The following is a 15,814-nucleotide window of genomic DNA, read 5'->3' on the forward strand; positions in this document are numbered from 1 at the left end:
TTGGCCAAGAAGGCAGGAGAATGAGAGAGAAAGACCGAGATTGTCTGAGGGACATGTGCCACACACTATTCTATTTGAATGTGAAGGGCTTTCACTCAGGAGGTCCAAAAGAGCTAGAGGTCCCCTGTTGAAGGTACATGTCACTTGAATGGACATTATAACCAAGTAAGGAGGGTCACAGTTCCATCCGAGTGTGTGCTGTGAAATCACGCCCACAATCAGATAAGGGAAAGAGTGAGGTTAGAGATCCTAGAGAAGGAAGAGAAAGCTAGGTATGGTCTTGGACCCTCTCAAGCGAAGCAAGAGGGGGCGGGGGCAAAATTTTTTTGTCTCTTGTTGCCCTCAAACACACCGAAGGATGTCATGCTTCATCATCGGGTGGTGCTCCTCGTTGGGACGGTGCTGCAATACCCTATGGGTCCCCTGAAGAGTCGCTTTATCGGAGATCTTTTAAGAGAACAGCCGTTTGATGAGTGCGGGTATGCAGAGAGGGTCCTACTTTAAGTGACGTGCAAGTGGGGGGTGGATAAAAATGGCTAGGGGATACCAAAGGGCAGTCATTTTATTAGTGAAGTATGGGTTCCCCTGTCATGTTAAAAAACCGGAGGTTGTGTGTTACAATATGGGTAATAATGTACCCTGGGTAACATAAAGTGTGGTCAGGTCGACATGTTTCGCGCTGGCGTGGTCAGGTAGATCCAATGCACTTCATCAGGAACAGTGCAGAGAACAATGGTGACAGTGTAGTCTAAAAAAGGTGCAAGTGTAGGTGTAGGGGGTAGCTAGCCCCCATGTAATGCTGGAGGTGCACACAGTTCTAAGCTCCTACTAGAGCGCCGTAGTGACCAGACAAGTAGTCTTCTCTCCAGTGAGACCTAGAACAAAGGAAAGGAGAGGCGGACAAGAAATGCAGGAAACAATCAATGAAAAATGAAATTTAATTAAAAAAATCATAGCCTGAGTCAATGTTGGTGGTTGACTACAGTCCTATGATTGGTCATAGTGAATTAGGGTGGTAAACCGGCATTCGCCCCATCTGGGCCACGGTAAGCTGCAAAACTGGCCAGGAGCCAGCAAAATGCTGTCCCATGTTGGTCAGGTCCGGCAAACCTGGCAGTGTTTCATTGCCGATATGTCAGTGCTCCTCATTAACCCCAAACATGCAGAGACCATGTCCGATAGGGTGCTCAGCAGGAAATGCCCGGTGTTGCCTCAATCCCTACGAAAAGTAGAGAGAGTGCATGCCAAACAAGTCACTCCCGTGGCTCTTCGTGCAAACTGACCAAGTTACATTAAGTTCCCCCTGGTCTAATATACCTCACCTAAATACTGGTGGAGCATTACTCCATGGGTGGTGGCGTAGGTATCACCGTCAAATCACGGTCTGCAACACCGGGCATTTCCTGCTGAGCACCCTATCGGACATGGTCTCTGCGTGTTTGTTTAAGGGACATCAATTCCAGATTATCACTATTTATAGTCTTGAGGTTGCACTTATTGCCTTTCTAATGCTACTGAAACTGAAAGTACTTCATCAATACACTTCCTTTTGGAATTCAGTATCTGTATGATGCTTGATTTGCATTTATTTGAATTACTTGCTCACTTGCAATAAGTCTACTTAACTTTAGCCATTGATTCCTGGTCCTTATTGTGTTGCCGAATGGGATACACAAATTTAAATTGTTTTGTTGAATGCTAACTCCTTTTGCCTTTCAGTCAACCAGAAAGATTTATTGGATGGAAATGGTAACTGCGTTCCAACGCACCATCACTGTTTAGCTCCATTTGGACAATGAAAGTTCTATTTTTATCAAGTGAAATGTGTGGTCAAAGTTTTCAGCCATGTTTGTTCAGTTTTCAGCCATGTTGGTCACTGTTTTGGAACATGTCGATGTGGATGGGAGTTACCAGCACACACTTGGAATTAGATGTGGTGACTGACTAATATAGTGGATAAAAACTTCGAAACAGTAGAACTCAGAAGCAGTTTGAACCTGACATTTATTCGCGTCTGGTAAAAACCTAATTTGTGGAAAATTCAGTCAGTCATTGCATGACACACTCAACAGTGCATTCCACAATTGACATACTTTTGTCAATCCTGCTGCAAGCCACATAAAACAAGGGACTCGATTAAAAATGTAAAACAACTTTTATATTTGATCCACATTTTAACGCAACTTGAAGTACGAGAAATGCGTTTGCACAGAACAAACAAGCCATACCAGACCTAAAACACACCAAACAGTCATATACTGAGATTTAAAAAGTAGGTACATTTGCAATTTGATGCTTAACTTAATTTACTGGCTCGCTAACTACTGCGCTGATTGTCTGTGAATAAGGGCTGAGAAGAGCAGCAATGACGTAGTTGCGGCGTACAACTTGATTAGCCTTGAAGATCACCTGAAAAAGAAGCAGAAAGTGACATTAAAGTACAAACAAATTCAAGGTGCGAAAATATATGTGAAATGCTTTGTAGCTGCACCCCAAGCAGGGTCCTATCCGTGGGTTATCATCTTAAATATAAATCTCTTTCTTAGTGTAACAATAATATTGATGACATTTCTGGCAATAGATTCCTGATTTCATATTCTCTACTTCTTAAATTGGAATTTGTATGTTTGCAATCATTTAATGGCTTTTGTAAATTCATTTTTGTGCCTAATTTTTTTATTAGTTGAATACAACAGTTGCCAGGTCTATATGTGGACATTTCCCCACGGATTTTGTTCGAAATCTTGCCACATCTCGCAGATTACCTTCATTAGGGGCATGGTGTCTGAAAAACTAAGACCGTAATTCACAAATCCAAGCAATCGCATATGTTACTATTCCACCACAGAAAGTTTTAGTGCACGTGGATAGTATAAAAAAAGCAATAAAGTCCATTCGGCATAAATTGCAGATTACCAAGGTATTTACATTTTTTTTTATTAATACATCACTATAATGCAGCAATTTCCAGTTATATTTCTACACTAGCTTACCCGTCGCACGATGCTGCGATCGCAGAAGAAAGGATATTCAAGGAAACTTGTTATGATAACATTAAATTTACATTGTTATTGAAACTTATTCATTTTATTTTTGAAAACATTTCTAAGTGTGGCTTGAGCAGTGCGTCCTCGATTGGCTTCCAATCTTGATTCTGGTTGCTCTCCTGTTTTATTCGAGTGAGCTTGAGCAGTGCGTACTCGGTCGGCTTCCAATCTTGATTCTCTTTGCTTGTTCGTTTGAGAATTACGGGCTTCAGCAGTCTGTATTCGAACAGCATTACGGGCTTGAGCAGTTTGTATTCGAACAGCTTCTAATCTTGCCTCCCGTTGCTCGTCTGTTTCTGAAGCTCATAATGCCTTTTTCTTTCGTGCTTCTGATGTCGATTGACCAATCGATTTCCGTTTGGGGGTCATAACTGTTGACGATGCTTTCAAATTCGCTGTCTATTTCAGTATTCGAAAGATTATGAGGGCCCTGGGGGTTCGATTTAAAAAACCGAAACCTTCGCGGGAGTGTACTCCACAACTTCCCAAAGTTTCATGGCGATCGGATGAATGATGTAGTAATGCATAAAGGCAGACGGACATACTTTTGTTTTTATATATATAGATTTACGCCCCTTTCACGTCCCTCCTACTTGTGAATTGGAAAAATATCATAAAAGCCTTTTTGTGAATCGCGACAAATTTTGCAACTATTACAAGAGCTTTTGTTCTTAAACAAAAGCTCTTCTGCCATTGCATACCCTATTTGGTAAATTGCTTGGTGCAATCGCTAACAGGCTTTGTACATGATGCCTAATGTTCGTTTATGGAGATAAACTTCGTGGGGTGAAATGAATCAGAAGACACATGAACCTGAAGTCTACATCTAGCTTAGTAACACTTGGGGAACAAACTAGTGGAACAAGACACTAGGGCAAACTGAGAAGAATATGTATATGTGAAACAAACGAACATTATAGTCTCCGACTTTAGCAATGCAAATGTTAGTGCAATAGTGCAGTAAACTATTGGGTAGCCCACCAATGGGGACCAAATCCATGGTTTCCTCCACTCCCTTAACTTGTAGTTACTCATGCTAGTTATCACATTTGTGACCGTTGTGGACAAATATAGTTCCCTTAAAATATGAGATTCATATGCTGTAGATTGTAAGGTATAGGGCCACCTACTGTGTTTGAGTTCCTGGGCATTTGTGCGAGTTGACTGGGGCTGTCCAGTCCCTCGTCAAAAAGATACAACCAAGGTGAACAGCAGAAGCCAGAGATGTTGCTCAGGCCTTATTGATGAAGCGAGGAAGGCTTTAAAGTGAAATCTTTGCTATCTGAAGATGTTCTGGAGGGCAGGAGATGAGGTGCAAGTGAGGGGGATACTTTCAGAAAGGTGCCAAGATTGAATAGAGACATAAACATTCTGAGTGTGAGGGAAAACTTGTGGTAGGTCTCTGCCCTCAGCAAAACACACAAGATGAGGGACGACATGTTGCACATTGGGGAACGATGGATTTAGACCCAGATCTCTGTACTGGGGTGAATGTATGACATTGTTCTGCATTCTGTCCATCAACTGTTGTTTTTGCAATTGTCACCCCGAGTAGGAAGGGTATGCTCAGACGTGAGTCCCGTGCTCTCCATGCCACCGGAATCAAACTATCCTGGCTGATGAGGGCTGATAGCCCGAAACCGGTCCTAGGATGCTTGTTTCCAGTCAAGGGAGGACCTGGCTTGGCAGTTCGGGCTGGACAGTTCCTATGGGGCACAGGTTCAAGACTGATTTGCATATGGCTGGGTTCAAACTGGAATGGCATGGTGAGCAAAAAAACGATGGCTTTAGGCCCAGATCTCTGTACTGGGGTGAATATATGACATTGTTCTGCATTCTGTCCATCAACTGTTGTTTTTGCGCAGGTCTCTGCCCTCCCCCAACTCCAGCAATACACAAAGAGGCCTATTCCCAATACACAGCGTCACTCCTTACACCTGCTCCAAGCAGATGCAGGGTTTCGCAGCAGTGGCGTTCTAGAAGTGGCGCAGTGAAATCTTGTGGATTTCACTGTGTCACTTCTATGAGGCTCTCCTGTGTGGGAAAGCCCACCCAGCATACATTATACCTGACGCAGATATTATGTGGCACAGGGCTTTACATGGTGACACAGTTCCCTAGATGTAAATGAGCCGCAATGTAGTGCATTGTTTACGCCGCCACTGCATCACAAAAAGTGACGCAACAGCGGTGCGAAAATATCGCAAGGGGCTTGTAAATCTGCCCATTAGTGTGTACATTTAACTGTCCTCATAAACAATGGCTACAGAACAAAATGTGATTCAGCCTCTCCCATTCATACAGCGTCCTGGTAAACCTCCCTTGAGGTGGAGTGGCTGAGAGTTTTGGAGAACTACCTCATTGCCATCAATGTCAGTAAATATGATGATATATGATGTACTGCCCGGTCGAGCAATCATTTAGGAGAGTATGGCTAACACGTTTTTGACAATTTGTCTGACATGGTAGCACCTCAATCTGGCTTGGCATACGAGAATATAGGATCGGTATTGTGACGCTGTAGCCCAGAACGAGAAACAATATTCAGCTGAACCATCCATAATTTCAGAACAACACAATTCCTTGAAACCGAAGAAGGGAAGGGAGGAGACTATTAAAGAATTAAAATGCCATCTTTATGTATCTAAGTGGCTATGAGTGAAGCTGAGTATTTTGTTGACATTTACTTAATTTGGCAGAACATAGGCTATCGTTGGATACAGAGGAGGGGACTAGCAACCTGCAAGGTGCCCAATCTAACTATTGTGTATGTACTGCTCTCCAATCCCAGCCCTGTGACGAGGATCTCCCCCCGGCTCCCCCAATGAATCTCCTGTGGTCCAGGGACAAATAAATGAGAGTGCCTCACCTGAAGTTGTCAATAACAGCATTTGTCCACCTTTAGCTAAGAGGAAGCCTCAATCGAAGAGCACTGGCACCTCCAAATTCCCAATTCATTCCCAATGGCTATGTAATTCCCCTGATCTCTTCGGTTACTTCAAACTTGGACAGGGGCCATACATTTGGCAAACTTAAGGACAACATCACACAGTGTGTTGCTCCACTGGTGGAAAGGCTCCATAGAATCTGTTGTGTCAGATTTAACCAAGACCAATGTGACTGTTAATGTAGCTATTAACTTTTTACTCTTTGCAGACTCTGGCTCCTCCGCCACTTCCAACATAACCAGTTATGTGTATTCGTATCCTCCCTGCTCTACGCTGATGATGCAGTATTACTGTCCCAAACAGCCAACAGCCTTAAAGTGCTTGTTGACCTTTTTCTTAGCTTCATGGATGAGCTGCAGCTGGATACCAACATCACTAAAACACATTATATGGTATCTGGGAAGAAATCACCAAAACCCATGCCCGTCGCCATTAGGGGGAAGACATTTTCCAGTGTGCCTGCATTTTCTTACCTGGAGTTTACATCCTCAATAGGGAGTAAACCCATTTTTCCCTTACTGCAAATATACCAACTGAAAAGTCTCCCTGTACTGCTGTGTGGTGCTGCAATTTAAGGGTACAGCAACTGTAAGGCCACCCAGCAAGAAGAGAACCGTTTTTGCAGGAAACCTCTGGGTTTGGGTCTAAACAGTCCTAGGTACTGGCCAATGTTCGCGGTTGCAAGGAATCCAAAACCTCAGGATTTCAGCTTTTCTTCACAGTATGGGCTCCACTGACCTCAGCCAAGGGTCCAGGACCTGGGCAGACTGCTCTTATGGATCAGAAAATTACTCCAGGAAAGGGAAACAGGGCTCTGGCAGGTCCATTTGCAGGTCCAGTGCAACAGGCCAGCTCGGCAGTTGCAGGGAGGCGTCTGGAGCTCGTTGTGTCCCTGTTGCTCAAAGCAGGATGACAACCACCTGGCTCTTGGAGCCACTCTTGTACTCATGGGATCAAGCAGCAAGGCAGGCCTCAAGCATCAGGGCAGTCCTCTAAGGGTACAAGGCAAGCTTCAAGCAGCAGAGCAGTCCTCTGAAATACAAAGCAGTCCTATTGGGGGTCCTCTGCAGATCCGGGAGTGAACTGAGTTTGTTTGAGGGTCCAATATTTATACTTGGTGCCAGCTTTGAAGTAGGAGAAACTTCTCGACTTCCGCCTACATTTGGTTCTGGAATTTCATTCCTTGCCCTGCCCAGGCTCTAAGATGTCTCAGCTGACAAATGACTGGTGTCAAGTCCTTTGTAAGGGAATTGAGGCAGCCCCTTTGAAATGTAAGTGGGGTGGAGAACATCCCTGCTCCTCCCATCCTAGCAGAATGGCTGATCCTCCCAACATCGAGGCCCCTTTTGTCTCACTGGGAGGAATACACAAAGGCCAACTGTCAACTAGACCTAGTCATGTAGCCCAGGACACAGGCTTCAGGCGCCAAATGGTTAGGACAAGAAAATTCCAATTTCCTAACAGGGCCATTTTCAGAATTGTGACTTAAAATCTGACTTTACCATTAAAGAGAATTTTAAATTACAAACCATTTCAGCCTAAACATGACATTTCTACCTGTTCCCAAGCAAGAGTTACAACGTATTACTTATAATAAGGGAACACAATGTTATAGTATGGGAAAGGTAGGCCTCACAGTAGTGAAAATATAATTTAAGAGTTTTCCACTACCAGGACATATAAAAAGTAAAGTACATGTCCAACATTTTAAATACACTGCTCCTTACGCTAGTGGCTGGTTACGTCGAATTGGGAGTTTAAAACTGCACACAGGCTGCAACGGCTGGCCTGAAACATGCTTTGAAGTGCTACTTAAGTGGGTTGCACACTTTGTGCTACAGGCCCACCAGTAGCATTTAATTTACAGACCCTGGGTACATGTAGTACCACTTTACTAGGGACGTATAACTATATTAAATGTATCAATCAGATATAGGCCAATTTTACTACGTTTTAAGGAGTAAGAAGAAACACTTTAACACTGATTGTGCACTTTGCCACTATTAACCAGTGTTAAAGTGGGCAAAGTCCTAAAGCCAACAAAAACAAATAGCAACAACCGGAGGGGAGTAGACAAAATGTTTGGGGAAGACCACTTCAAAGACTGTCAAGTCTAACAACAGGAAACTGGTTTGTAAACTGTTAACGCATTGCAATGCAGTAGTCTTTACTTGTTTCCTTAACTGGTGAAAGTTTGTGGTGGTCCTGATGGATACAGGGATGTTGTTTGAGATCCCGGGTGCAGTGATAAAAAAGGGCTGCTGCCTTCTTTTTTTCTTGTTTACACTTTTTAGTCAGAAGCCTGTTGTGTACTGGCTGAGGGTGTACAGAAAGTCACAAGAAATGGTAAGGTATCTGCACGATAAAAGGGGGTACTGGTTGTGATGGTTTGGTAAATTATGGAGCTGGTTTTGAATATGGTGCGGGACAGCAAGGGGAGACAATGGAGTTCCATCAGGATGAGGACAATCCAATCATACTTATACTGGATGAGACATTCTGCAAAGTGTAGAATGCCCTTGAGGTGTGCCAATGTGGAGTCTGGGAGGCCAGGGAATAGACTACTAGGATGATCCAGATGCAAGAGTATATGAGCTTGAACAACAGTTCTAAATTCGTATCAGTAAGAAACAGTTTCATTTTCTTTAAAAGAGTAAACTGTTACAAGGCGGTCTTTGTTTTTTTTTTTGGCAGTGTGTTTCTTACGGGTGAAGTCACTGTCTAAGGGGAATCAAAGTAACTTGACTTTCAGTGGAAGTTGGGGTTTGAAGCCATCAAGGTTTATGTCATTGAGACCAGGTTTGTACTGTTTTTTGCTTGTTGTTCTTGGCTTGATTAGGAGAGGTTCAGGTAGGCACTGGACATCCAGATCTGGATGATGTGCAGCCTGTGTTTGAGATGCTGGCTATCCGAAGCCGGTGCAACATTCATCAAGTAGAGTTGTGTATATCATCTGCATATTGGTGAATATTGATATTGTCATCTGTGAGGTAGAGCATTGATCATTGATGTAATGTGTTGTTGCTGTTTTGTTTGTTTGAACAAGCATAACCTGTGTATTTGTAAAGCCATGGTCACCCAAGAGTATCTTGGCACTAACAGATGTTTATTTCTACCCAACTCAATGGTACTCATTTTATCGCCCTCGGAAGTATTAAAGGCTGAGTGGACACGTTGGGATCAGAACCTGTGACTATGAGGTAGAACACAGGCCCCTACAAGTGGACGCAATAGAACCGGGATTAGAACCAATGACCATGAGGTCGAATAGAGGCCCCTACAGTGGACACATTAGTCCACTAAAACACCAGACTCAGCTAGCAGGGATGTGGTTTTGAAGCTCAGTAGGAAAACTTTGAGGCCCAGATGGACTATTTCTAACTCCAGCAAGATGCTGTGATAAGTTTCCAACATAACAAGGAATCACCTGTCACAAAGCTTTGGGATGGCATGTCCATGGACCACCCTTAAGGAGATAGGTAGATTTACACCAACAAGTAAGAACGTTAAATGCAGCCCAAGAGAGAGACAGCTTGTCCTCCAAAGTGCCTGAGAGCAAGTATAAAGGTGTAGACATCTAGAGCATCATATTGGTCAAGATCGATAAGTAGATTTTGAACAATGTGATCTTGAATGACAATGAAAAGAGTGTTGCCTTAAATACTTAAAACAGTGGTATCTCTTTAGCTAGGATGTCTTATTGGATCATAGAGATGGAAGTGGCAAGAGTATCTGGGACCCCAACACAGGATACATAGTCACTGTAGGCGCAGGCAAGATAGGTTGAGGTGGAACAGGCATCTAGGCACCACTGATGCAGAATGTTGAAGAACTGGAGAGTACTATCCTCCTGAGATGGCAATCTGTGATTTTAGGCAGATGATAGGTTTAATGCCAGTGAGAATGGTTTCCGACTGCGATCAAGTCCTGGAGTAGTTGAATATGATATTCACGTTATTCTCCTTTTTTCATCTTGTTGACCCATTCAACTGATAGGTAGAAGGACCTATAAGGTGATGATTTCCTCAATGTCAAGCGCCTCCTAAACAATGATATTGTGTTTGACTGCGACCTGCCAGACTTCAACATACCTACCTTCCTTGATGTCGGCACTTGACAGTAAACACATCACCATTTATCCCACCTTGGATAGCATGGATCTCAATATCAAAGTGCTGTGTCCACCTTTTCACTTCTGTGATCCTTTCCTGGGTACTCCTCATGAGGAATCCCAGGAAATTGTGGAAAAAACTGTGTTGGGGGAGCACCATCTCCATGACCCTCAAAACTTCTGGTATATCCTTCTTCATGCCTCTGGTAGTCCTCCACCGGTCTCTGTAACTTGATCATCTCCCTATCCTTCAAAGCCAGGATATTTCCTGACAAATTTGGCAATAGTATAGATGATATGAAGTGAGAAGGCACACAAGACATACAGCATGAGGGTCTGTTTGGGCTTTCTTTCTTCCCCAAGCTGGCAACTTCACAAAAAGGGAAGGCTCTTTGTGAAGCCAAAATAGTTTCCTTTTGGTAATCAGTAAAAATGTACTCTTTGTCTCTAAAGACGCTGCATGAAGATGTTTTCGAAAGGTAAGAATAAAACAACTTTTGAAAGGTCAAGCTCAGTTCTTCAGGATTCTGTCACCAGAGGCCAGAAAAAAGAATTTGCTCAACTGCTGCCTACAGGGCGTGATAGGACACTGGTGGCAGTTTTTCCAGCCTATCAGATTTCAATCTGTTGGGCTACATTGTCCCTATTTCTTTTCTCCCTTCCAATATAAAAGGACTGTGAAAACGTTTTCTTATTTTTATATTAGTAGTAGTTGGCACCTACGTGGGACTTTTGACAACAGGAAGCCTAAAGGAAGATGCTCTGGAGTCCAGGGGTGGCCGGCAAAGGTAAGCACAGTGACGCTGAGCGGGGGCAGTGAGGGGACGAGGCGGGGTTGGAGGGGGGAAATCGATAGATTACGGAATAGGTATAATTTAATAAATAAATAATACCTATTCTGTTGTCTGACGACTCCCCCTTCCCCCGCGGCTCCCCGACCTGCCCCACTGCCACACCATGCTTACATTTGCTGCCCGCCGCTGCTGGAGTCTCAAGTTAAGGAAGCTGGGGGCCCGGTAACTATTTCTGTAAGGACAAAGAGGGCAGTAGGCTGTTAGAATGCAATCATTAAACCCAAGATGGGTCATGTAAAGTCAGCTTAGTCAAACCAAGCAACTTTTGGCCACAGGCTAGGGCGGACTGAAGACACTTCCTCACACATCTTAAGGGGATCTTCAAATCTAAGTGCAACCAACTCCACCTCCAAGAATGGATTTTTTTTTCTATTTCAGGAATATTTGCTGGTTCGAAGTATAACTGTAAAATGCGTTCATGATAAATGTATTCATAATGAGTACAATATTGATAGAAGTTGGTGTTGCAACGCAGTATATTATTGACTCTTGAGTGGATTTTCACTTTTTTTTAAAGCAAGAAAGTTGTATAAAAATGCCACACGGCCTAGGCGCTACCTGAACCCATGCACATTGCACCCTATATTACTCACCTGAAATTGGCTTAGAATTGCAAAACGTGCCTCTGGTCACAACTGAAAGGTCCTGGGTCACATAATCAGGCTACTCAGACAGGTACCCCTGCGGATGCAATTTACAACTGCAGCAGACCCTCCAGGTTCCAGGATTTTACTCCATCATAAATTAAGAATGGTGGTGGGACTATAGGCGTTGCTGGAGAAAGAGCAGGGCAGTTTCTTTTCCTTTTTTTTTTTTATTTATTTATTCATTGGTAAATTCAGAAAAACAGAGCAAGTGCATAACAAAATCAATAATGCAGATAGGTACAAAAAGCATGGGGTTACAAAGTAGGAACACGCTATATATTGAAATGGGTAGTTAACATAGTGCCTAGAGAGTATAAAGCATCCGTAAATTAAGTGATTTGAAAAATAAATTCAACCCATATCTTATATTTTTAACCATAGCTAAACATCACTATGATGCAAAATCGAACAAATAAAAAATCAAATAACTAAAAGGAACAAAGGACATAATGCAAGGAGAAATACAGTAAAGAATAGATAATTAAATATTCAAGATTTGGTTTCCACTTTCGATATTATACCATCTAGTAATGGGCTCCCACAGCTGTTTCCCTATTGCCCTCATTTTCCTACCTCTTGTGGCGTAAATTGCAATTTCCTGTTTATAAATGGCAATAAACCGACTAAGCCACATATGAAAGGTGGGGGGTTCTGCATCTTTCCATCTAGCTGCCAAGATTATTCGGAGCACGGCATATCCCAAAAAGATTACCGCCTGTTCTTCCCTATTGTGATCCAAAGAATCATCATGACCTAATAGGAGCAATGTTATAGAGTCTTTAATTTGATGCCCGAAGACTTGGGCCCAGTATTCCAGTATCATAGCCTTAACTGTTACCAATGCCGGGCATTCAGAAAACATATGCAGGAGATTTGCAGGTGACTGATTACATCTAGGACAATTATCATCAGTCCTAAGTCCCCAAGCATACAGTTTAGCTGGCGTATAGTATAGGTTAAAAATAGTTCTATAATATTGGGCCTTTAGATTAGAAGCTATAAAATATTTTACTGAGAAAACTAGTGAGAGATCTATATCTACGTTGGGGTTGGCTAATTTTGCGGGCCAGGATTGTTCCGTGCGTTCAAGGTCGTCAGGGGCGTTTGATATAGGACCCCAATTCTTGTGGACTTTTTCCCTATAATGTCCAGTAATGGTATATTATCTAATAGAATTTTTGGTCTAATATTACAGATGCTAGATGAGATTTGATAGAATTTTAAAAAGTCACGAACGGGAATGTTGTATCTTATTTGGAAGGACTCAAAGGATGATGGAATACTGTTACCCACAAAATCGCCTATTGTTCTAATGCCTAAGAGTTCCCACCTCTGAAATCCGATATCATTAGAAATGGGAGAAAGAATTTTGCATTGCCATAATGGTGTATATTTTGTAAATGTAGGTATGTCCAGATGTTTACGAATAGCTTTCCATACAGCACGTGCATCTAGATTTGTCTTTAATTTAATTTTCTTGTAGTATGATGGTTCTACTTGTCTTAGAAACAGCCCCTTATATTTCTCACCTAAGCTAAGTTCATATATTGATGGAATATATGGGGCTATAGAGATCAAGGTTCTAGATTTGGCCGTTAGAAGAGGGTCCATATGCTGTACTAGCGTTGCCCAAAGATATAGTTTTAGGTTCGGTAGAGCTAAGCCACCTCTATTTTGGGGGAGCGCCAGTAGGGGAAGGGCCCGTCTTATTTTACCATAGCTCCACATAAACTTTGAGATAAGGGAATCTATAGTCTTAATAAAATGTTCTCCCGGTAGTAAGGGGATTGCTCTAAAAAAATATAAAACACGTGGAAATATATTCATTTTAACATAATTGGCCTTTCCTATTATTGAAAGGTGCAGACTATCTATCCTTCTACAATCACTTTTGATTTTGTTAATAAGGGGAGAGTAATTTAAATCGGTAATTTTGCTTACATCCACCGACAGGCATACTCCTAGGTATGTAGCCTGTTTAACCCTAAGTATGCTCTCATAATGGATATTATTAGTGGCTAATACCATCGTTTTATCTCTATTCAAAGAGTACCCTGAATACACCCCAAATGCTTGCGTGATTGTCTCAATTTCAGAGATTGCTTCAGACGGATTGGTGGTTATAACGGCGACATCGTCAGCATATGCCATGACTTTGGTGGAAAAAAGCCCAGTAATGACAGGTTGAATTGCGGGTGAGGTTAATAACTTCTGAATAAGGGGATCAATATATAGGGCGAATAAAACCGGGGAGCAAGGGCAACCCTGCCTTGTACCTCTTTGAACCCTGATAGACTCCGATTCGTCACCAGCTATAAGGATTTTAGCCGTGGGGTTGATGTAAATAGCTTTAATGGCTTGAATAAGATTGTTTCCAAAATTTTTGTTTTCCAAGATGTTCCAAAGAAATTGCCATGATACTCGATCGAATGCTTTTTCTGCGTCGAGGAGGATCATCGACATCTCGCCCCCCGTGGCGCCCATGATGTCAAACAGGGTTATGGCTCTCCGAGTACGGTCTGTGGTGCTCTTGCCAGGAATAAAGCCATGTTGCCACGGGGACACAAGGTGCTCGATGACCCCGCTCAGTCGATTAGCAAGTATTTTAGAATATAATTTTGAATCGGAATTATTCAGGGATATGGGCCTATATGAAGAGGGAAGATGGGGTGGTTTGCCCTTTTTATGAAAAATAATGATATTCGTTTGCTTCCATGATTCTGGGGGGTTTGTGTGGTATTGTACTCCAAGAAACAAATCGAGCAAGAAAGGGGTTATTTGATCGCCCAGGATTTTGTATAGATCTAGTGGGATCTTATCCGAACCAGCCGCTTTACCATTAGCCAAACCAGCTAGAGCTGCGTTCATGATAAATGTATTCATAATGAGTACAATATTGATAGAAGTTGGTGTTGCAACGCAGTATATTATTGACTCTTGAGTGGATTTTCACGTTTTTTTTAAAGCAAGAAAGTTGTATAAAAATGCCACACGGCCTAGGCGCTACCTGAACCCATGCACATTGCACCCTATATTACTCACCGGAAATTGGCTTAGAATTGCAAAACGTGCCTCTGGTCACAACTGAAAGGTCCTGGGTCACATAATCAGGCTACTCAGACAGGTACCCCTGCGGATGCAATTTACAACTGCAGCAGACCCCCCAGGTTCCAGGATTTTACTCCATCATAAATTAAGAATGGTGGTGGGACTAAAGGCGTTGCTGGAGAAAGAGCAGGGCAGTTTCAAAGTGGAACATTGTTAGTCGGAAATCCCACAGAGTCGTCATTTTGTAAGTATTCACATTTTCCCATCCAAAATACATAAAGAACTACTCCAAAAATATTGTATGAATGCCCTCATTCCAATGGCAGTGGTGATTGTGAAATGTGTGCAAGCGTGTTGTCACGATATTGGGAATCCAAGTGGTTCATATAAACCACGCTGACCAGGGATTCTTCCTCCAGAAATTTCATCTGGTCAAAATGAGTGTCGTAAAAAAGTGCAAACTTGTTAGTTTTGCATCTCAGTGGGGCAGAGGGAGGCTAACGTGCAGTAATATTACGTTATTCTGCATTTTAACCTGCAGAAAGATTGGGGAGCTAATATTGCATTGGTGAATAACCCTGCCCCACAGTATTGATATTTCCTTGGGTGGTTCTAACTTCCAAAATTACCATGGATATTTAATGAGAGCCTAAGTGTCCATTTTGTCTGGCAAAGTGACCCAGATAACCCTTGATTTTCCAGGAACAAGCGGAAAAGATGTTTCTAAATAAAACAGAATTGTTTCCATGCAGGGAAGGAAAATCTGCAGACCGCGATGTGCACTTTTCACTTAAAATCAACAGTTCTGAAAAGCATCTGTTTTCTGACCTAGCATTAAACAGAAGAAGTATTTGAAGAAGTGCATGAAGAAGTGGATGCCTGGAAATCTACCAATTTCATAGATTTCCATGCACACCATTGATGAATTTTTGTATCTCTCCTAAAGCAGATACATCTAAAAAAATATATGTGTAAGCCTTTGAGAAGTAGACTTAGGTGCAGATTTACAATCCCCTTGCGCCACTTTTGCGTCATTTTTCCCATGTTAAAAGTGACGCTAAAGTGGCGCAAGGGGCTTGTAAATCTGCCCCTTAGTCTCAGGGCGGGTCTTAGGAACCGAAAAGCAGCCGTCTGCCCTGGCTAAAAAGCTCTAACCAGC

The 15,814-nt window shown here is 42.5% G+C and overlaps 1 protein-coding gene across 2 annotated transcripts in view; it reads right to left on the reverse strand.

The window, feature by feature from the left end:
• Positions 1-2,136: 2,136 nt before the first annotated feature.
• Positions 2,137-15,814, reverse strand: part of LOC144828840 (transthyretin-like) — a 191,207-nt gene continuing 177,529 nt past the window's right edge. For both annotated transcript variants that reach the window (XM_078687375.1, XM_078687376.1), the window contains exon 4: positions 2,137-2,409. In XM_078687375.1, the coding sequence (XP_078543501.1) occupies positions 2,302-2,409 (108 nt within the window). In that variant the 3' untranslated portion in view covers positions 2,137-2,301. The remainder of the gene's footprint in view (positions 2,410-15,814) is intronic.

The sequence above is a fragment of the Lissotriton helveticus genome, chromosome 4_1, assembly GCF_964261635.1.
Source record: "Lissotriton helveticus chromosome 4_1, aLisHel1.1, whole genome shotgun sequence".
Lineage (NCBI taxonomy): Eukaryota > Metazoa > Chordata > Amphibia > Caudata > Salamandridae > Lissotriton > Lissotriton helveticus.